We start from the raw sequence: 22848 nt of genomic DNA on the forward strand, positions 1-22848 counted from the left end.
CACGGCTCCAGCTCGGCCCGGCTCTGCCAGGGCCCCCAGCCGCACCCCGACCAGCGAGCAGGGACTCACCACCGGGTTCGGAGCGCAGACGTAGCTGGGAACGGACGGGAGGGTCTCAGCCCCTGGGAGGGGGTTTCCAGGCTGCCTCAGGGCCAGTTTCCCTGCCTGTGGAGTGGGGCTCGGATCTGTGGGTTGGGGTCTGTCCCCGCAGCGTCTAAGGCGAGGGGCCGGAGGGCGACCAAGGTCCCTGTGCCTGGGTCACGCATGGGTTCCAGGAGCTGCGACCAGCCCCCTTTCCTGCTGGCGGGAGGGGAGCGGGTGCCCTGGGGGATCATGCCCCGTGGGAGCTGCTGAGCCCCCTGAGGGAGGGAGCCGTCAGGTGGCAGGGCCCTGGCACCGATTGATCTCGGTGGGCGACTCCCCACCCCAGGGTGCCTGGGTCCTCTCGGTCAGGGCTGGTGCTGGGCCTGCCCCATCGCTTCCCCTCTGCCCCTCCCAGACTGAACATCGAGCCAGGCTGGAGCCCCCTGGAGACCGACGGCAGCCCCTACTTCCAGGTGGACTTCCTGCAGCCCACCTTTGTGAGCGCACTGATCACGCAGGGCGGGCTGACGGCCGGGGGCTACGTCACCAGGTATCGCCTGCAGTACAGCCACGACGGGGTGCATTTCCGCAACTACACGGGGGCAGCGCGCGGCGCCGCGCCCCCCCAGCCGGCTCAGGTACCTGGCCGTGCCCCCCGCGGCTCGGCCCGCTCCCCCCACCCCAGGCCACTGGGCCGTGTGCGTGGCACGGGGGGCCTGACGCAGCCCACGAGCTCTGCAGCGTGCCCTCATCTCCAGCGCCCGGCATGCCGTGCTCACCCGGTACCGCGCGTGCCCTGCCCAGTCAGTGCCCAGGGCCAGGGGCCTTTCGGGTCGGCATTCAGGGTCTCTCCGGCCAGGCTGCTCCTGTCACGATGGAGCACTGCGTGCTGGGAGCCGTAGTCTCCAGGGGCTGCTGTATGATGCCACAGAGGTGCCACCCTCAGGGGCCTGGCAAGTCACAAGCGTGGCCCTCGGCTGAAGCCTGAGATCTGGGTGCAGCCCAGACCCAGACCCCCGCCTCGGTCAGCCCCCGAGCCTGCCCCCTCCTGTCCCACGCCAGCCGGCGGTGGGGACAGAGCCTCTCCCCTGCCCGCTCTCAAGCCCTGGGCTGACCACTCCCTCCGGGTCCCTCGGCCAGGTACTGGAGGGAAACTTCGACAGCCACACGCCGGTGCAGAGGGAGCTGCGCCCCCTGATCCTCGCCCGCTACCTGCGGCTGGTGCCTGTGGAGTATCACCGGAGCATCCGCCTGCGCATGGAGGCGCTGGGCTGCCCCTGGAGTGAGTGCTGCTCCCCCCGAGATCGGGGGGGGGGGGTCTGTGACCCTGCGGGGCTGGGACAGGGAGCAGGGGGGCCTGTGACCCTGTGGGGCTGGGCTGGGGAGCATGAGGGGGGCCTGTGACCCAGCAGGGTGGGGACAGGGAGCAGGAGGGCCTGTGACCTGGCAGGGCTGGGGAGCATGAGGGGGCCTGTGACCCTGCGGGGCGGGGACATGGAGCGGGGGGTCTGTGACCCTGCGGGGCTGGGCTGGGTCCCTGGTACCCCCGGCCGTTGCTCTAGCCCCTCACCCTGGGCTGCTCTCCCCGTCGTCCGGAGCACCTTTCTCTGGATCCTGCACAGGCTGGTGCCCCCCACTCTGGGCTCTGGCCCCTGGGGGCACCCTGCAGGCCCTGCCAGGGGAGGGGTGGGTAGCGCCAGGCCTCGGCCTTGCCCTCCCCCATCGGGCAACGGAGCAGGCAGCCCAGCTCCACCTGGGCCCAGCCTTGCGCTGAGTTTATTTGGGGCTGAGCTGAGCCTCACCTGCTCCGTTCCCTGCCCAGGGGTCCCTCCCTGCATCTGCCCAGCCCCGACCGGTGCCAGGCCGCAGGGCAGAGTCCCAGGCTCTGGGGAGAAAAAGGCCCCGTGATTGCCTAGCCCGTCGCTGCCAATGGCCTGAGCTGCTGGTGCTGGGCGAACCACGCGCAGGGAGGTGCCCAGTCTGGGGCAGGGGGCAAGTGCCCGGGGGTCAGTCAGGGCACCGCAGGGAGGAGCGGCAAGGCCCTGAGCCAGGGACGGTTGGGCCGAGTCCCCAGAGAAACATCCCATTAGTCAGGGGATCCTTGCCGGGGGGCTGGAGAGAGCCTGGAGCAGAGAGAGCCAGAACTGCCCTGGCGGCTGGGCATGGACGGGCGAGGGGCCACCGGCGGCCTGCCCCGGGCTCTGCCCACGCAGGTGTGAGTGACTCAGACCCTGAGGAGAGGATCCCCTGCGGGAGGTTCCCCCATGGCCCAGCTCCGTCGCCCGTTCCCAGGCGCGCCCCGATAGCCATTCCCTCGCCCCCAGGGGATGTGCCCTAGAGACCAGCAGGCACTTGTTCCCCCCACCCCCACCCTATGGAGGCTTCTCTGAGCCCTTTCCATCTCCCCAGCCCCCGCCATGTCTCCTGCTCTCCCCTGAGCCCCATTTCCCAGCACTGCCAGCTGCGGGCGCCTCTCCCATAGGGCCAGGCACCCTGGGCACGACAGGTGGGGCCCGGAGCCTTCCCCGCTGAGCTGTCTCGTCTCTGCTCCCGAGTCCAGCCTCTGCCCTGGGGAGACCGGAGTGCACGGCTCTGCCTGGGGTCGGGGTCCCCAGGACCGGGGCGTGCTGCTGGTGGGGGAGGGTGGGGGCCTCGGGGCGCTGTGTGAAGCCCCTGTGGCCCCCTGTGATGGCAGGGCCGGCTGCAGGGCCTTCCTGGGCGAGCAGGGATGTGCTAGGTGGGGGGGCAGGATGGGGAGGCTTAGGGGGCAGGACTTGGGAATCTAGGGGGCAGGAGGGGGGACCCGGAGCAGCTCAGCCAGCACCATGGCCCTCCCACTGATCGGTTCCTTCTCCCTCTCCCCAAGGTGCTGCTCCACTGGGGCCCAGACTCACCTCTGAGCAGCCCCTGCTCCCCACGGCGACTCTGGTCCCAGGATCCAGGATTCCCGGCACAGTCAATGAGAGCCGTGAGGCCAAACCCACGGGCCAGCCAGTGAAGCCACCGGGCACCACGGCAGCAGGTGAGACTGGGCCGGGAGCAGGGCAAAGAGACGTGGCACCGGGTGCTGGGTCCCCATTAGAGAGCAGGAGTGTCCGAGTCACTGGGAACGGACAGGCCCGTCCCGTCCTGCCAGCAGCCCCACAGTCCCCAAACCAGCCCTGCGCCTGCTGCCCCAGGGGGTGGTGTCGCGGATCCCCAGCGTCGGGGCTACAGCTGTGTCCAGGAGGAGCCCCCTCGCTATGTCAGACCCCAAAGGGTCCTGGGGGAGCCTCTTCTGCTCCACAGGGACCGACAGGCCCGGCCCGGACCTGCAGCAACCCTCACGCAGCCTGGGAAGCCCGGAGCTGAGCCCTGGATGGTCAGAGCATCCTCTCTCCTGGCCAGCCTGGAGCCCAGCCCTGCTGTCGGGACCCCCACTGATGATGCTGCCTGTCTCTGTCTGACCGCCTGGGTCAGACCCCAGGGTAGGGAGCCTCAACTCCTTCCCCCAGCCAGCTTCTCTCATCCCCCTGCACTTCCCAGCCCTTAGCTCTCCAGCCGGGTCTGTCCCCAGCTTCCCTGTGCCCAGGTCCAGGGGCTGGGGCTGCCGTTGTCTGCTCGGGTTTTCCATTGATCTGGGGCAGCCTCGGCCAGTCCTTCCTGACGGCCTGTCCAGTTGGCTCAGCCAGCTCGGCGACCCCCACATACCTCCATGTCTCAGGCGGGGCTGGGGGGAGGCAGGCGGGGCTGAGGCAGGAGGAAGGTGGGGCTGCGGGGAGGCTGGTGGGACTGGGTGGGAGGCTGGCGGGGCAAAGGCGGGGGGGTTGGGGGAGGCAGGCGGGGCTGCGGGAGGCAGCCAGGGCTGAGGCGAAGACAAGTGGGGCTGGGGCAAAGGCAGGCGGGGCTGGGTGGGAGGCTGGCAGGGCTGGGGCGAAGGCAGGTGGGGCTGGGGAGGCAGGCGGGGCTGAGGTGAAGACAGGTGGGTCTGGGGGGAGGCAGGCGGGGCTGCAGGGAGGAAGGTGGGGCTGGGTGGGAGGCTGGCAGGGCTGGGGCGAAGGCAGGCGGGTCTGGGGGGAGGCAGGCGGGGCTGGATGGGAGGCTGGCAGGGCTGGGGCGAAGGCAGGTGGGTCTAGGGGGAGGCAGGCGGGGCTGCGGGGAGGAAGGTGGGGCTGGGTGGGAGGCTGGCAGGGCTGGGGCGAAGGCAGGCGGGGCTGGGGCGAAGGCAGGCGGGTCTGGGTGGGAGGCTGGCAGGGCTGTGGCGAAGGCAGGCGGGGTTGGGCGAAGACAGGTGGGTCTAGGGGGAGGCAGGCGGGGCTGCGGGGAGGAAGGTGGGGCTGGGTGGGAGGCTGGTGGGGTTGGGCGAAGACAGGTGGGTCTGGGCGGAGGCAGGCGGGGCTGTGGGGGAGGCAGGTGGGTCTGGCCGAAGTCAGGGTGACTGGCCCAGCCCGTCACTGACACGTTTTCTCTCTCTGGCTCACCCAGGGAAGGAGCCGGGCACCGTGCCAACGCTGGGGACGACAGGGCCTGCAGGGGACATGCGCAGCCCTGGAGCAGCTGGCCCCGAGGTGCCCCACCTGAGCACAGCTCGGCCTTGGTGGGGCACTGGGACGCCCGGCCTTGTGGAGGAATCCAGGCGCTCCGGAGCTCCTGGCGTGGCAAGCCCAGAGCCCGGGCGCCCGGGGGAGACGCCCACTGCCTGGTCCCCAGGGACTCCTGGGCTCTTCTGGGCAGGGACAACCTCTCCGGGGACCCCACGCCTGCTGGGCCCCACCCTGCCGGGCATGGCGGCTGTGACTGTGTCGGCAGCCGGTCCTGGGCCCGGCACCATGGGGCTGCCTGGGCTGCACACTCGCCCCTCCCAGCCTGGCAGGCCTGGGCTGGCCACCACTCTGGCTGGTAAGCAGGGGGCCGGTGCTGGGGGGAGGGCAGGGCCGTGGATGGGCCGTGGCAGAGCTGTGGCCGGGAGCTTGCCAGCTGAGCAGGGATGGGCGCGGGGTGACCCCCAAGGAGAACCCAGCCATTGCAGGGAGCGGAGCTGCTGACCCCTGCGGGGGAGCTGCCCCGCGAAACCCTGCCCATCAAAACAGCTCCTGGCCTCTGTAAGGCGGGCCTTAGCCATGTGCCCCGGCCTGGGCACCTCCTTCCAGCGCTCCGAGTTCCCTTGGACCCTGCCTGGCTCCGCGACCCTGCAGACAGTCTGTGCCCTCCAGGGGAGCAGCCCTAGGCCTGCCAAGATCCAGCCCCCCGCAGTGGGGCAGAGCTGCGACCCCGTCCCCTGAGGATGCCACGCGTGAGGAGCTACTGGGGGCAGGATAGCTCTGCGCTGGGCACCCCACAGGGGGTTCAGTGCCAGCCCCCCAGCCCGTGTGTTCTTCCGGCAGGGCTGCCCTTCCCCGGCTCCTCTGCACCCAGGGCCAGTTTGCCTGCGAGGTGCTGGGCTGCGTGGAGGCCGCCTTCGTGTGCGACGGGCAGGAGGACTGCCTGGACGGGTCGGACGAGTGGCACTGCGGTGAGTGGGGAGAGGGATGGGGCCAGACCCACGGCTCGGCCGCAGGTGCCCTGCCCTGCCTGGGACCTGCAGCCTGGGGGATCCCCTCATAGCCACCCCACAATGGAGCTGGACGCCCTGGATTTGACCTGGGGGCTCGCCTGGCGTCAGATCCTCCCAGCACCCTGGCCCCCGTCACAGACCCACAGGAGCGGGGCTATGGCCCCAGCTTTGGAACGGTCTTTGGGAGGTGTGCCAGACCTGGCTCCTGCTCTGTCCCCCACCCCTTTTTGTTTGTGTTCCCAGGCCTGGCCCTCCAGGCTCCTCCTTGCTATTTGTTCCCCAGCTGGTGGGCGGGGGAGGGGGGGATCCAGGGTCGTTAGTTGCTAGGTACCAAATGTCCTGGTGGTTGGCTTTGCCATTGTCTTCAGGGACCCTCTATTGACCTGGCCCCCAACCCCAGACAGCCAGGTGTGAGCCACATCTGCCTCCCTGGGCCTCTGGGAAGAGCCACCAGCCCTTTCCCTTTCCAACCGCCTGGGGGAAACTGAGGCACCCACCATGTTCATACAAAACGTTACAGAAAATTACCACCCCCCAAGGCCCTGCTTGGGGGCCTCTGTGGAGTAAGTGGGACTGTCTCCTGGGGTCTCCTGGAGGCCTGTGGGGTTCAGCCTTGAGCCCCCTTCGCGGACTGCCAGTGTGGGGCTAGGGCCCACTCCTGATGTGGGCAGGAATTAGACCAGGACCAGCCCAGCGGGTCACACATGGGCAAACACTGGCGAGGCTGGCCCAGGAGCTGCCAGGCTGGGCTCCCAGGGGCTGGAGGTGGGCGGCTCCTTGCTGAGCGAATGGGGCTCGGTGCCTGCGGGCTGGGGGCGCTGGGCCAGGCCCACGGGTCAGTGTTAGCCCTAGCGGGTGGCAGCTGAGGCCTGGGCCAGACGCTCCCCTCACTTCTCTCCTGTGGGCGGCTGCCTGTCTCTGCAGGAGGCCCCACCGCCTCGGCCGTCCCCATCGCCACCCTGGCCTCCCCGACCGGGCGGCCCAGCGCCTGCTCTGCCAAGCAGTTCTCCTGTGGCAGCGGGGAGTGCCTGGCCCTGGAGAAGCGCTGCGACCTGCACCCGGACTGCCAGGACGGCTCTGACGAGAGCAGCTGTGGTATGTGCCGGGCTCCTGCTCCGGGCGCTCGGCCCTGGGCACGTCCCCCTGGAACCTCCCAGCGACGCTTGGGGAGCTGCCTGAACCTCGGAGCAGGGAGCCAGGCCTGCCCGACCTCCAACAGCCGCCCCCTGCCCTCCCACTGGCTCCATCTCCAGCAGGCACAGCCACGGCCGCTGCGCTCCGGTGCCAGGGGCCAGGCTCTGGAGCTGTCCGGTTCCGGCAGATCCTGGCCATGGGAGCCCTGGCGGCCCTGAGGCCAGCACCACGAGCCCCAGCCTGCATGGCCCCCGGCTGGGGTCCCGGACTAGACAAGGCTAGGCTGGATCCTGGGGCGCTGGGTCCGGCTGGGAAACTGTCCCGGGGTGCGGCGGGGCTGGCCGGAGCCCTTGGCACCCCCATCTCTAAGGCCTGTCTCCTACCCCGCCAGTGGACTGCATCCTGTCTCCCTGGAGCGGCTGGAGTGAGTGCAGCCGGTCGTGCGGGCTGGGCGTCACCTTCCGCCGGCGGGACCTGCTCCGGAACGCCCTGCCCGGGGGCCAGTGCGAACGCAACGAGTTCGACAGCCGCTCCTGCTTCCTCCGGGCCTGCCCAGGTGAGCCCCCAGCCTGCCCCCTGGGGAGCAGAGACCCCTGCCCCGCCCGCCAAGACCCCCGCCCGCTGCGCCCCCTGGGGAGCAGAGATCCCCACCTGCCATGCCCCCCTGGGAAGCAGAAACCCCTGCTGTGCCCACTGCGCCCCCTGGGGAGCAGGGACCCCGCCCCACCTGCCCGCCCCCTCTGCACAGCCCCTCATAGCTGGGGATGGAGGCTCAGCCCCCTCCTCAGCACACAGCCCCCATCTACTGAGCCCCATGGCCCAGCCCTGCCGTTCGGGCAAGGGCTGAGCTGCCAGGGTCTGGGCCCCACTCCTGCCCTGCTGGACCCAGCCAGCCACCCTTCCCGGCCTCTGCACTTTGCCTGGCTGCTGTTGGAGGCATCCGGGGAACGTGGACCGCGCCCCCGGCAGTGCACCTCACTGTGTGGGACTGTCCCACGGGGAGCTGCCCCCAGCCTTGCGAGCATCGCTGGTGGCCGGTGGCAGGGCGCTGGGCCCTCGCCTGTCGCAAGGTCGGCCGGGGGCGGGGGGAGGGGAATCCGGCGTGGCGTGGGGCCAGCCCAGCGGGGCTGAGAGCAGGCCAGGGCTATCCAGCTCTGTGCTCACCCCGTCCCTGCCCCTTCTCTGGGTCAGTGAATGGCACCTGGGCCCCCTGGGGCGAGTGGTCGGACTGCGACGCCGAGTGCCGGGGCGGAGTGCGGAGCCGCACGAGGAGCTGCGCTGACCCCCCGCCCAAGAACGGGGGCCAGCCCTGCCCCGGCGACGCCGTGCAGACAGAGCCCTGCAACCTGCAGCCCTGCGGGGATGCCCGTGGTAAGCGGCGGGCGGGGCCGGGGGGCAAGGCAGAGCGGCAAAGGCAGGGAAGGGCTATGGGGGGGGACGAGGGCCCATGGGTCTGCGTGGGGAATGCTGGGGGAGGACGTGGAGTGACCAGGGGGAGGGTGTGAGTGGGAATGGGGGACACTGGGAGGGGTGGGGGGGTGCCAGCTGGAGGGTCTGGGGCGTCCTGCCTGAGTGCCGTGCACCCCTCCAGACTGCGGCCCCGAGATGGTGCACGTGCAGGCAGGGGACTGTGAGAGGGGCCTGGTGGCGCCGTGCCCCCAGTCGTGCCGGGAGCTGAACGCCGAGAGCAGCTGCCACAGCCGCTGTGTGGAGGGTGAGCGGCGCTGGGGGGCGGTGGGGGCAGGGGAGGGGCGGCAGGGCATCAGCGAGCGCGCAGGGGCCCTGGCCAATGGCGCCGTCCTTCACATCCCCGGCTGTCGCCCGGCCTGGCCCCGGCGTGGCGCCCCCTCCCCATCCACCCGGGCCTCTCAGCCGGCCGGGACTGAGTCTCCCCCAGGCCTGGGAGGCGATGGCTTCGGGGGCCCTCCGTGTACCGGCGCCGCTCCACAGAGCCGCCGGCAGGGGCTCTGCGCCAGCCCACGGCCCCGCTGCCCGGAGTCCTGGGGCTTCTCTCTGGCGGGTGACTCTGGGTCCCTGCTGGGTGACCCGATCCCTGGGCGCCGAGGGTCCAGCAGGCCCCAGCCCGCGCCCCCTGGCCTCACTGCGTCCGGCTGGCGTTGGCAGGCTGCCGGTGCCCCCCGGGGCTCTACCTGCAGGAGGGCGGCTGCGTGAACGTCAGCCAGTGCCACTGCGACTTCAGCCAGGAGCGGCGCCTCCCCGGGGAGATGTTCCTGCACGACAACTGCAGCCAGTGGTGAGTGCCGGGGGGCTGGGCTCCGGGGCCCCTGGACGGCCCCTCGCGGGCGTCGGCCCTGCCTGCGCTGCCCCCCGCCTGCCCGTGCGTCCTGCTGCCCCCAGGCTGCCGCATCGGCGCGCTGCTCGCCCTGCGCCCACTCCCCACGCTCTGCCCGCCCTGACGGGGCCTGGGCTCCTCACCCTCGGCTCGCTCCGCACGCCCTGCCCCTGGCCTGCCCTGGGCACTGTACCCACAGCAGCCCTCCGCCCCCAGCATGTTACACCCACCAGTGGCTGGGGGCCGAGTGCAGACACACCCCTGGGTGCTCCCCGACTGCCCTGCCCCATCGCTCTGTGTGGCGCTCGCTGGCGCTGTCCCCTGGGCTCTGGCTCAGCGCGGGGCCGGCCCTGCCGAGTGCCGGGGAGCAGCACCTGTGCCCAGGGCTGCTGGAGTGCAGGTCAGTGCTAGGCCTCATGGCAGCCCCGGCCGGCCGATGGCCCTGCGGCCCCCACTGAGTGCGCCACACGTGCGGCAGGGAGCCCTGGGCCCAGGCCCCCTGACCCAGCGTCTCCTCTCCCCAGCGTGTGCCTGGACGGGGTGGTGACATGCGACGACCTGGCCTGCCCCGTTAACTGTGGCTGGTCAGCCTGGTCCCCGTGGACACCCTGCGACCGCAGCTGTGGAGTCGGCATGCGGGAGAGATTCAGGTGCAGAGGGGGAAGAGCATGGACCCTGCCGGGTGGGCACCGCCCTGGGACCCTCACACAGCAGGAGACCCCCAAGAAAACCAGACACTGCATGGCTGGGAGTAGAGGCTCAGTGGGGCCCACGCTGGGAGCGCTGGCCTGAGGGCCATGCTAGGGGTGCCGTCCTGCAGGGGCTCGGCAGGGGCTGTCTCCTGTCACAAGCAGTGCTGGGATGGGGGGCGGGAGGGAGCAGGGCGGGGGCTTGGTGGGGGCGCTGGGCAGCAGGGAGCGGGGCGGGGCTCATTAGGGGGTGTTGTGTGTAGGGAGGGCTCAGTAGGGGGCGCTCTCCCCTCAGTCAGTGCTGACCCCAGTGCAGCGCTAGGGGGTGCTGTGCTCTGGGGTGTGCCGGCTTTCAGGGGGGATTTCAAACTCAGCGGTGACCCCTCGGTCCCCTCCGGTCATCCCCGTCCGTGTCGCTCGAATTCTCTCGTTGGCCCCGTGTCCTGGCACGGGGGCAGCGATTCCTGCGGGCAGCACGGGGTCCCTGTGGGCAGGGGGCGCCTCGACATGCCCGCTCAGCCTCCCCGCTGCCGGGAAGCAGGATCCTGCAGGAGGAGAATCTGGGTCCTCTCTCGCTGTGGCGTTGCCGGGGGGCCGTGGGCTGCAGCACCCTGGCACCCGTGGCAGGTGTAGCCGTGGTGCAGCACCCAGCTGTGCTACCCCCTGGCGATCGCTCTCCCTAACTACCTCCCCCCGCCTCCCCAGATCCCCCACCAACCCGGCCCCTGCCAACGGCGGAGCCCCGTGCGAGGGGGACGCACAGCAAGTCCGCGAGTGCCACACGGCCTGTGTCTCCGGTACGTACACCGCGCCCGGCCCCGGCGCAGCCTGCGGGGAGGGGACAGGGTCCCTCTGTCCTGGCACGTGTTGCCCTGGGTCGTAGGGCAGCACTCCTTCTGGGGTAGTGCAGAGCATCCTGGGCGTGGAACCCAGGTGTCCGGGCAGCTCTGCCAGCTGGCGTTGGAGATGACAGCTGGCTCAATCCTCCCGTTGTGCCACCAGCTGAGAACAGAACAGGCCCTGCCTGGCCCCCCGCCCTGGCCTGGGGCACCGCTGCCCTCCCTGTCCTTGGGCGCCAGAGCCTGAGCCTGGGGCCCGTCCCTGGGGTTTGTCCATAGCCCCCCTGATGTCACAGCCGGGCAGTGCTGATCAGCCCTGTCCCCCACCCCATCCCCCCGTGATCCCCAGAGCCCACCGGCCCCTGGAGCGACTGGACGCCCTGGTCCCCCTGCTCCAAGACCTGCTTCTACGATGTGGACCATGTCGGCGTGAGGAAGCGGTTCCGTCACTGCAACGACACCGGGGAGGGCGCTGGGCGATGCCAGGGGGCACCCGTGCAGGAGGAGCAGTGTGACACGCCGCCCTGCCCCGGTGAGAGCCCAGCTGGAGGGAGGGATGGACGGGAGACAAAGGGCCATAGCAGTGTCTAAGGGGGGTTGTGGGGGCAGCCCTCGAGGAGGGTGGGGGATCCATGGTCGGGGTTCTGGGCTCTGAGGAAGGAGGGGGATCCATAGGCGGGGTTCTAGACCACAAGGATGGAGGGGCTGCTTTGGTGGGGGCAGCCCGTGAGGAGGGATGGGGATCCATGGGTGGGGTTCTAGTGTGTGCGATGAGGAGGGAGGGTTATGTCGGTGGGGGGGCACCCCCCAAGGATGGCCGGGGTTCCCCAGCTGGGGGTGGCATCCAGGCTGACTCCCACGAGGCCCCTGGCAGGGCTGGGGCAACGGGTGCCAGGGCAGGGCTAGGAGCGGCAGCTGGGAGGTTCCCAGTGGGTTTGGCAGAGCCCCTCTTGGGGCTCCCCCCTGGCCTGGGGGAGCGGCATGGTGCCAAGGGGACCCCCCAGACCCGGCTCCTGGCATGCTGAGCTCGTCAGGCCATGTCCTCTGCTGTCCCCTGGCAGTGGGAGGCGTCTGGACCCCCTGGACGGCCTGGTCCCGATGCTCCGCAACCTGCGACTCTGGCGTCCAGACCCGCAGCCGCACCTGCTCCAACCCGGCCTACGGAGGGCCCGAGTGCACGGGGCCCCTCGTTCAGACCCGGGACTGCGACAGCCAGCCCTGCCGAGGTACGGGGGGGCCTCACCCCAGGGGCTGGGCATGGGGCCCTGCCGAGGTACGGGGGGGGCCTCACCCCAGGGGCTGGGCACAGGGCCCTGCTGAGGTATGGGGGGGTTCCCATCAAGGGGCTGGGCACAGGGCCTTGCCAAGGTACGGGGGGGCTTCCCCCAAGGGGCTGGGCACGGGGCACTGCCGAGATACAGGGCATGGTGTCACGGAGTGTGGGGGAGTCCAGGCCCTGCACCCCTCTTCCTGGGATTCACTGAGACTCTCAGCCAGCCAGTAAAACAGAAGGTTTATTGGACAACAGGAACACAGTCCAAAACAGAGCGTGTGGGTACACCCAGGACCCCTCAGTGAAGTCCTTCTGGGGGAGCAGGGAGCTTAGACCCCAGCCCTGGGGTTCCCTGAGTTCCTCCACCCAGCCCCAAACTGAAAACTAAACCCACCGAGCAGGTTCCCTGCTGCAGCCTCCGTCCACATTCCTGGGCAGAGGTGTTACCTCCCCCTCCCCCTCCTGGCTCAGGTGACAGGCTCTCAGGTCTCCCATCCCCAGGGCACATTCCCAGGTCAACACTCCCCCCTCCCTGCTGCGTCACATCGTCACATCTCTCCCCCCTTCGAGACTGAACTGAGCGGGGTCACTGTGACCAGTGACCTGGGGAAGTTCGGGGCCCCCTCTCCGGGACAGCGCATCCGCTATCAGGTTGGCACTTCCCTTCACATGGACCACATCCATGTCGTAATCCTGCAGGAGCAGGCTCCACCTCAGGAGCTTGGCGTTGGCTCCTTTCATCTGGTGCAGCCAGGTCAGGGGAGAGTGGTCGGTGTACACGGTGAAGTGTCGCCCGAAGAGATAGGGCTCTAGTTTCTTGAGGGCCCACACCATGGCCAGGCACTCCTTCTCGATGGCCGCGTAGTGTTGCTCCCGGGGTAGCAACTTCTTGCTCAGGTACACGATGGGGTGTCTCTCCCCCTTTTCATCCTCCTGCATTAACACCGCCCCCAGTCCCGTGTCGGAGGCGTCGGTGAACACCACAAAGGGCTTGTCAAAGTCTGGGTTTGCTAGAACTGGGCCACTGACCAGAGCCTCCTTCAGCGCCCGGAAAGCCTCCTGGCACTGCTCGGTCCAGACCACCTTGTCTGGCTTCCCCTTCTTGCATAGCTCAGTGATGGGGGTGGCTATGGCGCTAAAGTGGGGCACAAATCTTCGGTAGTATCCTGCCATCCCAATAAAGGCTTGGACCTGCTTTTTGGTGTGGGGAGCGGGCCAGTCTCTGATCACCTCCACCTTGGCCGGTTCTGGCTTTAGGCGGCCGCTCCCCACCCGATGGCCCAGGTAAGATACTTCAGCCATCCCCACCTTGCACTTCTCCGCTTTGACAGTCAGCCCAGCCCCCTGGAGTCGGTCCAGCACTTGTCTAACCTGGGACACGTGGTCCTCCCAGGTCTGGCTAAAGACACAGATGTCGTCAATATACGCCACGGCAAAACTCTCCATCCCCCTCAGGAGCTGGTCCACCAGGCGCTGGAAGGTGGCCGGCGCTCCCTTGAGGCCGAAAGGCAGGGTCAGAAACTCATAGAGCCCCAGAGGGGTGATAAAGGCCGATTTCAGCCGGGCATCTGCATCCAGCGGCACCTGCCAGTAGCCCTTTGTAAGGTCCATGGTGGTAAGGTACCGAGCTCCTCCCAGCTTGTCTAGGAGCTCGTCCGGCCTGGGCATGGGGTAGGCATCCGATACAGTGATGGCATTGAGCTTCCGATAGTCCACACAGAACCGGACTGACCCATCCTTTTTGGGGACCAGCACCACCGGCGAGGCCCAAGGGCTGGCCGATGGCTGGATCACCCCCAAAGCCAGCATGTCCCGGACCTCTCTTTCCAGGTCCTGAGCAGTTTTCCCTGTGACTCGGAAGGGGGAGCATCTTATCGGCGGGTGCGACCCTGTCTGCACCCGGTGGACAGTCAGATTAGTGCGTCCAGGCTGGTTGGAAAACAGCTGTCGGTACGGATGCAGCACCCCCCTGACCTCAGCTTGCTGGGCAGGGGTGAGCTGATCCGAGAGGGGGATTGTTTCCAGGGGGGAACCAGCTCTGGTCCCAGGGAATAGATCTACTAAAGGGTCATCTCCCTGCTCCTCCCACTGACCACACACAGCTAACACCACATTCCCCCTGGCATAATATGGCTTCATCATATTCACATGGTACACCCGGCGGTGGTGGGCCCGGTTCGACAGCTCCACCACATAGTTTACCTCATTGAGCTGCTTGACGACCTTGAACGGGCCCTCCCAGGCGGCCTGTAGTTTGTTCTTTCTCACGGGGATGAGAACCATCACCTGATCCCCGGTGGCGTAGGCCCGGGCCCGCGCCGTGCGGTCATACCAGACCTTCTGCTTCCTCTGGGCTCTGGCCAGATTCTCCCTGGCCAGGCCCATGAGTTCAGCCAGTCTCTCTCGGAAGGTCAGGACATACTCCACCACTGACTCTCCATCGGGAGTGGCCTTCCCCTCCCACTCGTCTCTCATCAGGTCCAGGGGGCCCCTCACCCTCCTTCCATATAACAGTTCGAAAGGCGAAAATCCGGTAGACTCCTGGGGCACCTCCCTGTACGCGAACAGCAGGTGAGGTAAGTACTTGTCCCAATCCTGCGGGTGCTGGTTCATAAAGGTTTTCAGCATCATCTTTAGCGTCCCGTTAAACCTCTCCACCAGACCATTGGACTGGGGGTGATACGCTGAGGCCCAGTCGTGCCGGACCCCACATTTCTCCCACAAGCACCGGAGCAGGGCCGACATGAAGTTGGAGCCTTGGTCTGTCAAGACTTCCCTGGGGAACCCCACTCGGCTGAAAATGGTCAGGAGCGCATCTGCCACGGTGTCTGCTTCAATGGAAGCTAAGGGCACTGCCTCGGGGTAGCGGGTGGCGAAATCTACCACCACCAGAATGTATTTCTTCCCCGACCGGGTCGTCTTGCTGAGAGGCCCCACGATGTCCATGGCCACCTTCTGGAAAGGCTCCTCTATGATGGGCAAAGGTCTCAACGCCGCTTTCCCCTTGTCCCGGGCCTTCCCCACCCTCTGACAGGGGTCACAGGATCGGCAATACTGCCGGACGGTGGTAAAGACCCCGGGCCAGTAAAAGTTCTGTAGCAACCTCTGCCGGGTGCGCCGGATTCCCTGGTGCCCTGCGAGGGGGATGTCATGGGCCAGGGACAGGAGTTTGCGGCGGTACTTCTGGGGGACCACCAGCTGCCTCCTGATCCCACAGGACTCCCCTTCCCCTGGGGGAGCCCATTCTCGGTACAGGAACCCCTTCTCCCACAGGAACCTCTCCTGGCCGCCTCTCCTCATGGTCCGTCCCTCACTGAGGTCGGCCAGGTCCCTGAGCTTCTGCAAGGAGGGATCTTTCCTCAACTCGGCCTGGAACTCAGCGGCTGGGGAAGGGATGGGGCCCGGTTCCCCCTCCGTGGCCAGGTCTGAGGCCGCAGCCTCTCTGAGCCATGCCCCTCGGCGCTCCCTCCCCACCCGAGTAGGGTCTCGCGCCTCCAGTGTGGTACCCTCCCCAGGGTCAGGTCGCAGTGCCCCTCGCCGGCTCTGGCTACGGGTCACAACCAGGGCGGTCTGGGGGTCGCTTGGCCAGTCCTCTAGGTCCCCCCCCATCAAAACTTCAGTGGGCAAATGGTGGTGTACCCCCACATCCTTGGGGCCCTCCTTGGTCCCCCATTTCAGGTGTACCCTTGCCACGGGCACCTTAAATGGGGTCCCGCCCACCCCCGTCAGGGTCAGGTAGGTGTTGGGCACCACCCGATCTGGGGCCACCACCTCGGGCCGGGCCAGCGTCACCTCCGCGCCCGTATCCCAGTATCCATTGACCTTCCTCCCATCCACCTCCAGGGGAACAAGGCACTCTCTCCGGAGGGACAGCCCCGCACCCACCCTGTAAACCGAGCACCCTGAGTCCAGAGCCTCCAGCCCTCTGGCGGGGCTGGCTGGGGGTACTCTTCCCTCCTGAGCAGGTGGCAAACTGGTAGCCCCCCTTTCCTGGGTCGCTTGCCCCTCGTCCAGCTGAGTCCCTACCCAGTTAACCCTGGGTAGGTTGGGTCTGCTCAGTTTGTCCCTGAGCCCGGGGCACTGGGCCCGTACGTGGCCTCTCTGGCCACAGTGATAGCAGCTCAGGTCACGTTGGTCCCCTCGAACGGGTCGGAGGGGCCCGACGCCAGGCATTCCCCTTTGGAGGGGGTTCTCCCTATTTCCCCGCTGGGAGGCCCCATGGTGACTCTCTCTCTGCATCGGGGGGGGCCTGTTCTTTTGGGACTCCTCCCGGCTACCCCCTGACCGACTGTTCACAAACTCGTCGGCCAGCTGCCCTGCATGCTGGGGGTTCGCGAGCTTTTTGTCCACCAGCCACAGCCTCAGGTCGGAAGGGCACTGTTCATACAGGTGCTCCAGTACAAACAGGTCAAGCAGGTCCTCTTTAGTTTGGGCCCCCGCTGTCCACTTGCGGGCATATCCCTGCATCCTGTTGACCAGTTGTAGGTAGGTGACCTCAGGCGTTTTACGCTGACTCCGGAACCTTCTCCGGTACATCTCGGGGGTCAGCCCAAACTCACGGAGCAGGGCCTGTTTGAACAGTTCATAGTCCCCTGCCTCTGCCCCTGTCATCCGGCTGTAGACCTCCACGGCTTTGGGGTCCAGTAAGGGGGTGAGGAACTGGAGCCTGTCTGCAGGGTCAACCCTGTGCAGCTCGCAGGCATTCTCAAAGGCCGTCAGGAAGCTATCTATGTCCTCCCCCTCCTTCCGCTGGGCCAGGAAGCACTTATCAAAGCTCCTTGCAGTCTTGGGTCCCCCCTCACTCACCGCAGCCGGGGCCCCACTGCTCCTCAGCCTGGCCAGCTCCAGTTCATGCTGTCTTTGTTTCTCCTTCTCCTGCTGCTCATGTTGACGTTCCCTCTCCTTCTCCTCCTGCTCATGTTGACGTTGTTTCTCCTTCTCCTCCTGCTCATGTTGACGTTGTTTCTCCTCATGTTGACGTTGTTTTTCATGATCCTCCAGCTCCCTCATTTTCCTCTCCCTCTCCCATTCCAGCCGCATCCGCTCCAGGGATGGGGAGCTCCGCTGGGAGGATCCCCTGCTGGCTGCTGGGGTCAGGGGGCCCTCGGTATTCGCTGGGCTTCCCACAACCCCTCCCCCAGGCATAGGTAGGAAGGGTCTCGGGGTGTCCTGGGCAGCAGTCTGACCCCTCCCAGCCTGGTCAGGCCCCAGGGCCCACGCTGCGTCCGCCGGGCGGCTTCCCTCAGGGACAGGGATCGGGTCATCCAAGCGATCCCTCTCCTCCAGCTGGGCAATCAGCTGTTCCTTGGTGGACCTCCCGACGCGCAGCCCCCTCTGCCTGCACAGCTCCACCAGGTCGCTCTTAAGGCGTTTAGCGTACATCTCCCGGCTGGCCACTCGCAGGCCGGGCAGCTGTCCACGGTTTCCAGGAAAAGCCCCTAGTGTGCCAGTCCTTCTTGAGGTCACCACCTCTTTGCCAGGGTCGAGCTGCAGACTCCTCCGCCCCTGGGACCGCTCGCTGCAATCCCCCGGGGGACCCTGTTACTGCAAAAGTCCTTCTCTCTGGTCACACACTCCCAGGGGTTAACCGCCCCCTGAAACCGTCTCTCTCTGAATCTTCAGCACGCCTGGTCCCCGTCAATCCCCCTTCGTTTTACTGTTCCCCAGTCACTTACTGCAGGAAGCGCCGTTCACGGGGTGCAGTAGATCCCACCGCTGCCACCAGTTGTCACGGAGTGTGGGGGAGTCCAGGCCCTGCACCCCTCTTCCTGGGATTCACTGAGACTCTCAGCCAGCCAGTAAAACAGAAGGTTTATTGGACAACAGGAACACAGTCCAAAACAGAGCGTGTGGGTACACCCAGGACCCCTCAGTGAAGTCCTTCTGGGGGAGCAGGGAGCTTAGACCCCAGCCCTGGGGTTCCCTGAGTTCCTCCACCCAGCCCCAAACTGAAAACTAAACCCACCGAGCAGGTTCCCTGCTGCAGCCTCCGTCCACATTCCTGGGCAGAGGTGTCACCTCCCCCTCCCGCTCCTGGCTCAGGTGACAGGCTCTCAGGTCTCCCGTCCCCAGGGCACATTCCCAGGTCAACACTCCCCCCTCCCTGCTGCGTCACATCATCACACATGGGGCTTATGCCAATGGGCCAGGACACTGGGCTCTGAAAAGGGGCAGAGCGGGGGGCTCACTCTGATTGGCCCAGGGCATGGCGTGCTGCCGAGCGATGGGGTGCGAGAGCCCTGCCACGGGACAGGATGGTGATGGGGGGGGGCTGATGTGATGAAGCTGTTTCCTCTGAATAGTACGGGGGTGCCTCAGTTTCCCCTGTGCAGTTCTTAAGTATCTAGGGGGTGGGGTAAGGGTGTATGATCGTTGCAGAGCCCTAGAGGGCAGGTGTGTGCAGGGGTCTGGACACAGAGAATGGCCGACACCCTGTTTCCTAGCAACTGATGGCCTGGGCCCTTCCCCCCTGCAAGGTGAGAGCTGAAGGGTTGGAGAACAAAGGAATCAGGTGACCTCCCGGGGGGGGGGAAGGGACAAAGCCCAGAAGAGGAGGAGCTGGAGGGAGTTTCAGTTTGGGGCTGGCTGGGGACATGGAGTGAAGGGTAGATGTGGTTGTCTGGCTCACTGCCCCCCAAAATGGACCCAGCTGAGGGGTCTGGTTCTCTGCACCTACAAGCTCTGTGTTAGACCATGTTCCTGTCGTCTAATAAACCTTCTGTGTTACTGGCTGGCTGAGAGTCCCGTCTGACTGCGGAGTTGGGGGGCAGGACCCTCTGGCTTCCCCAGGAGCCCGCCTGGGCGGACTCTCTGTGGGAAGCGCACGGATGGGCAGAGGATGCTGAATGCTCCGAGGTCCGACCCAGGAAGGTGGAGCCGGGGGAGCTGTGTGTCCTGCAGACAGGCTGCTCGCAGAGAGGAGACTTCCCCCGAGTCCTGCCTGGCTTCGTGGGGAGCAGTTCCAGAGCATTGCCCGGGGACTCCGTGACAGCTGACCCCAATGGGGCTGTTACCTGGGGGTCTCTCTCTTGCCCGCCACCCCAGCTGCCTGCCAGGGCCCACCACCTGCCACCCCGTGGCAAGAGCCCCTGGGGCCCCGCCACGGCTCTGTCTCACCCCCTCTCCCCTCGCAGCACTGTGCCCCGCGCCCATGATCTACCAGACGGCTGAGGAGTGCCGACGAGGAGGGGGCGCCTGCCCGCGGCTCTGCATGGACCAGGGTGCCGGCGTGGAGTGTGCCACCCGCTGCTACCAGGGCTGTTACTGCCCCGACGGCCTCTTCCTGCAGAACGGCAGCTGTGTGCCGCAGAGCCAGTGCCTGTGCTATCACCGGGGGGCGCTCTACCAGCCGGGCGACACCGCCCCCCGCGACGCCTGCAACAACTGGTACGGCGCCAGCGTCCGGGGGGCCAGGCCCTGCTGCTCAGGGCAGCCGCTCCCCACGCTGGGCACGAGCCCTGCGCCTGCTCCGGGCTCCCTCCCGCAGCCAGCCTGCCAGGGGCGCCCCGGGGCCTGCTGCAGCTGGGTCTGGGGAGGGCTCTGCGGGTCGCCACACTGAGCCTCTCCCTGTCTCCCTTGCAGCACCTGCGTGGCCGGGGAGATGGTGTGCGACACGGAGCCCTGCCCAGGTAACGCCGGCCCCGCCAGGCCCTGCCCACGCTGGGTCTGCGAGCACCAGAGCCCGGGCGGGACAGGGGCTGGGTGGGGCACAGGCTATGGCCAGGCCTGCCCGCAGCCCCGGGGAAAGGAGAGCGGGTCTCAGGCCCGTCCCCAGCAGACAGGGCCCCTCACAGACCTGCCCCCAGGGTGGGCACCGACTGAGACTGAGGGACGCTAGGGGCTCTGCGGGGTGGGCCGGGGGCGGGACGGTCCCCACCAGCCCGGGATAAGGGTAGGGATGGGGTCCCCAGGCCTTTGCGTGGGCAGGGGGCGCGGTGCCCACGGGGGCCTAACCCTGCCGTCTCCCCAGTGCACTGCGGCTGGAGCGGCTGGACCGAGTGGAGCTCCTGCAGCCGCAGCTGCAATGTGGGCACCCGGCGGCGCTACCGCTCTGGTTCCGATCCGCCCGCCGCCTTCGGGGGCCGCGACTGCCAGGGCCCCGGCGTGGAGATCGAGTTCTGCAGCCTGCAGCCCTGCAGGGGTGAGTCGGCCAGTGGCTCCCAGCCCCCTGGCCCGGGGCCAGAAGGGACTTCCCCAGGGCAGGGGGCTGGGGTGCTCCTCTGCAGCTGTCTGTGCACAGCCCTGCTCTGGGGGCCTGTGCCTGGGGGGGCCTCGGGGCTGGAGCCACAGCGAAGGCTGTGGCACAGGGTGGCAGCCCGCGAAGCCTCCCCTCTTCGCCTGCCCTAGGAGGGCTCAGGGTCACTGGGGCCTGGGGGCTCCTGGGGTCGGTGACACTGTGGAGCCTGGGGGCACTCCTGGGTCATTGGGCCTGTGAGGTGGGGTCTCTCAGGCAGTCGGGAGTCTCCGGGGGTCTCTGGCCCTGTGGGGCTGGGTCTCTGGGACAGGGGATGGCTCCTAGGGTCTCTGGCCGTGGGAGATTGGGTCTCTGGGGCAGGGGACGGCTCCTGGGGTCTCTGGCCCTGGGAGATGGGGTCTCTGGGGCAGGGGATGGCTCCTGCAGTCTCCGGCCCTGTTGGTGGCGTCTCTGGGGCAGGGAATGGCTCCTGGGGTCTCTGTCCCTGTGGGATGGGGTCTCTGGAGCAGGGGATGGCTCCTGGGGTCTCAGGCCCTGTGGGGTGGGGTCTCTGCTGCTCCTGGGTCACTGGCCCTGTGGGGCGGAGTCTCTGAGGCAGGGGATGGCTCCTGGGGTCTCCGGCCCTGTGGGGCGGGGTCTCTGGGGTTGGGAGGTCTCGGGTGCATGTGCCTGAGCTGCCCCCTCTCTCCAGCAGGCTCCGGGGCAGAGTGGGGTCCCTGGTCGCAGTGCTCCGTGCCCTGCGGGGGCGGCTATCAGAACCGCACACGGGGCAGCACCGTCCTGCACCGGATCGAGTTCACCACCTGCAACCTCCACCCCTGCGCTGGTGAGACACTGTCTGTCCGTCCATCCGGCCCGCAGCCACCCTGGGCATGGGGCTGCAGCCTGAGCTAAGGAGGGCTGTCCAGCCCCGGGCCCACGTCCTCTGGGGCCGGGCTCCCCGCTCCAGCCCTGACGGCCGTACACAGAGCTGCAGCCAGAGCGCCCTGGGACCATACGGCCGGACAGACTGAGTCAGCCCAGGGGCCCCCCAGCCCGGCCCTGGCCCTGCCAGGGGCCAGAGGGAGGTGTAAGAACCCCCTGATAGCGGATGGGGATAATCACACCCCTGTCTGTGATAGCTAGAGATTGGCTGCAGCGTGAAGCAGCAAGTTTTATTTCCCTTCCCCAAAGCGTGTTATCATGGCAAAAACCCTGACTGTTTTTGTTATCCATCACAATGGCCAGCCCCTCCCGAATCTGGCTAAGCTCTCGGCCTCAGGGATTTCATGTGGCCATGAGTTCCACAGGCTAATCATGTGTTGCGGAAAAAAGCATTTCCTCTTATCAGTTCTGAATTTCATGTAATGGGATGTCCCCTGTTCCTGTGCTAGGAGTCAGGGGGAACAGACGCCCCCGGGCAGCCCTCCCTAGCTGAGCTGCTGTTTTATATGCAGTGTTGGGGTAGCCGGGTGAGTCCCAGGCTCTGAGAGAGACAAGGTGGGGCAGGTAACAGCTTTTACTGGCCCAGCTTCTGCTGGTGAGAGACAAGCTTTGGAGCCCCACTCAGCGCTGTGTGTGGCTGGAAGACTCTCCCCGACAGAAGCTGGTGCAGTAAGAGATCCTACCTCCCCGACCTTTTCGCTCTTCATTGTACAGATTTGTCTCACGGCCCCTCTGCTCCATCCCCTCCGCCATCGCTCCAGTCTCCCCTCGCCGAGTTTTCCAGGCCCGTGAGCGTTCTCGTCGCCTTTCGCTGGTTCCTGCCAGCTGGGCCCTGGTCTCTGGGACGGGGTGCCAGGGGCAGCCCAGGGGCCAGACGAGGCAGTGCACCTCCCAGCCCTTGGCTCTGCCACAGGGCGGGGAATCCTCCTCGCTCTGGCCGCTGGGTGCCCACGTCCGGGGGCTGGGGCTGCCGTTGTCTGCTCGGGTTTTCCATTGATCTGGGTCGGCCTCGGCCAGTCCTTTGTCAGGGCCCATCCAGTCGGCTCAGCCTGCTCAGCGACCCCCCCCCCCATCTCTTAGCCTGCCCTGTGTCACGGACTCCCAGGACTTGTGTTGTCTCTCGGCTCCGTACGGTCCTGGGGGGAGCCCCCTTCAGTGCGACAGCCCTTCTCAGGGGGCCCCCCTCTCTCGCGGGTTAAGCCGTAGACCCCTCCGCCTCCTGGAACTGCACCTCTGAGCCTCCAGCCCACCCGTCTCTTGCCGTGGGCCCCCTCAGGGAGTCCACTCGCTCTGGACCCCCGGGGCCTCCACTCCCAGAGGGAGCAATCCCCCCGATCTCTAGACCGGAGCGATTCTCAGCCAGCGTAACACAGGAGGGTTTAATGAGCATCTGAACCCAGCCCTGGAAACTCTCCGGGCCTCAGGCCTGGCCTGCCTCAGCACAGCACATCTAGGTCTGTCCCTCATCCAGGGGGGCCCTAGCTGCTCTCCCCTCCCAGCCCAGAGCCCCCACTTCCAGCTGGGCATCTGATATCACCTGCCCCCAAGCCCCACCTCGGTCCTTTGTCTTCTGTCCCAGGCCAACAGGCTGCCTGGGTCTCCTCTCCGCCTCTCCTCCCTCTGGCTGGAACCGGCTGGACAGGTCACCAGGGTCCTCTCTCTGCAGCCCTTTGTCCCCGCACTGGCCAGACCCAGCTGTGACTCCTGAGCTGGACCTCCCGGTCACCAGGTCACCAGTCGCTGGGCTACCCATTCTCCAGGCCATTCGCTGGCCCTCTGTAACCACAAACTCCCTCTCCCACCACCTCGTTAAACCAGTAACACCCAGGGAAACTGAGTCCCACCCCCTCTGCATGCAAACCACTGAAAACAAGAAAACCCCCTG

At 67.3% G+C, this 22848-nt stretch overlaps 1 protein-coding gene across 1 annotated transcript in view; it reads left to right on the forward strand.

The window, feature by feature from the left end:
• Nucleotides 1-22848, forward strand: part of LOC141981967 (SCO-spondin-like) — a 122936-nt gene that overhangs the window by 56975 nt on the left and 43113 nt on the right. Inside the window, exons 49-64 of the mRNA XM_074943582.1 lie at nt 500-722; nt 3264-3445; nt 5448-5575; nt 6542-6712; nt 7143-7307; nt 7943-8122; nt 8343-8465; nt 8876-9005; nt 9569-9694; nt 10439-10530; nt 10922-11104; nt 11634-11798; nt 18979-19231; nt 19427-19473; nt 19815-19985; nt 20734-20865. Coding sequence (XP_074799683.1) covers nt 500-722; nt 3264-3445; nt 5448-5575; nt 6542-6712; nt 7143-7307; nt 7943-8122; nt 8343-8465; nt 8876-9005; nt 9569-9694; nt 10439-10530; nt 10922-11104; nt 11634-11798; nt 18979-19231; nt 19427-19473; nt 19815-19985; nt 20734-20865 — 2471 coding nt within the window. The remainder of the gene's footprint in view (nt 1-499; nt 723-3263; nt 3446-5447; nt 5576-6541; nt 6713-7142; nt 7308-7942; nt 8123-8342; nt 8466-8875; nt 9006-9568; nt 9695-10438; nt 10531-10921; nt 11105-11633; nt 11799-18978; nt 19232-19426; nt 19474-19814; nt 19986-20733; nt 20866-22848) is intronic.

The sequence above is a fragment of the Natator depressus genome, chromosome 2 (assembly GCF_965152275.1).
Source record: "Natator depressus isolate rNatDep1 chromosome 2, rNatDep2.hap1, whole genome shotgun sequence".
NCBI classification, from domain to species: domain Eukaryota; kingdom Metazoa; phylum Chordata; order Testudines; family Cheloniidae; genus Natator; species Natator depressus.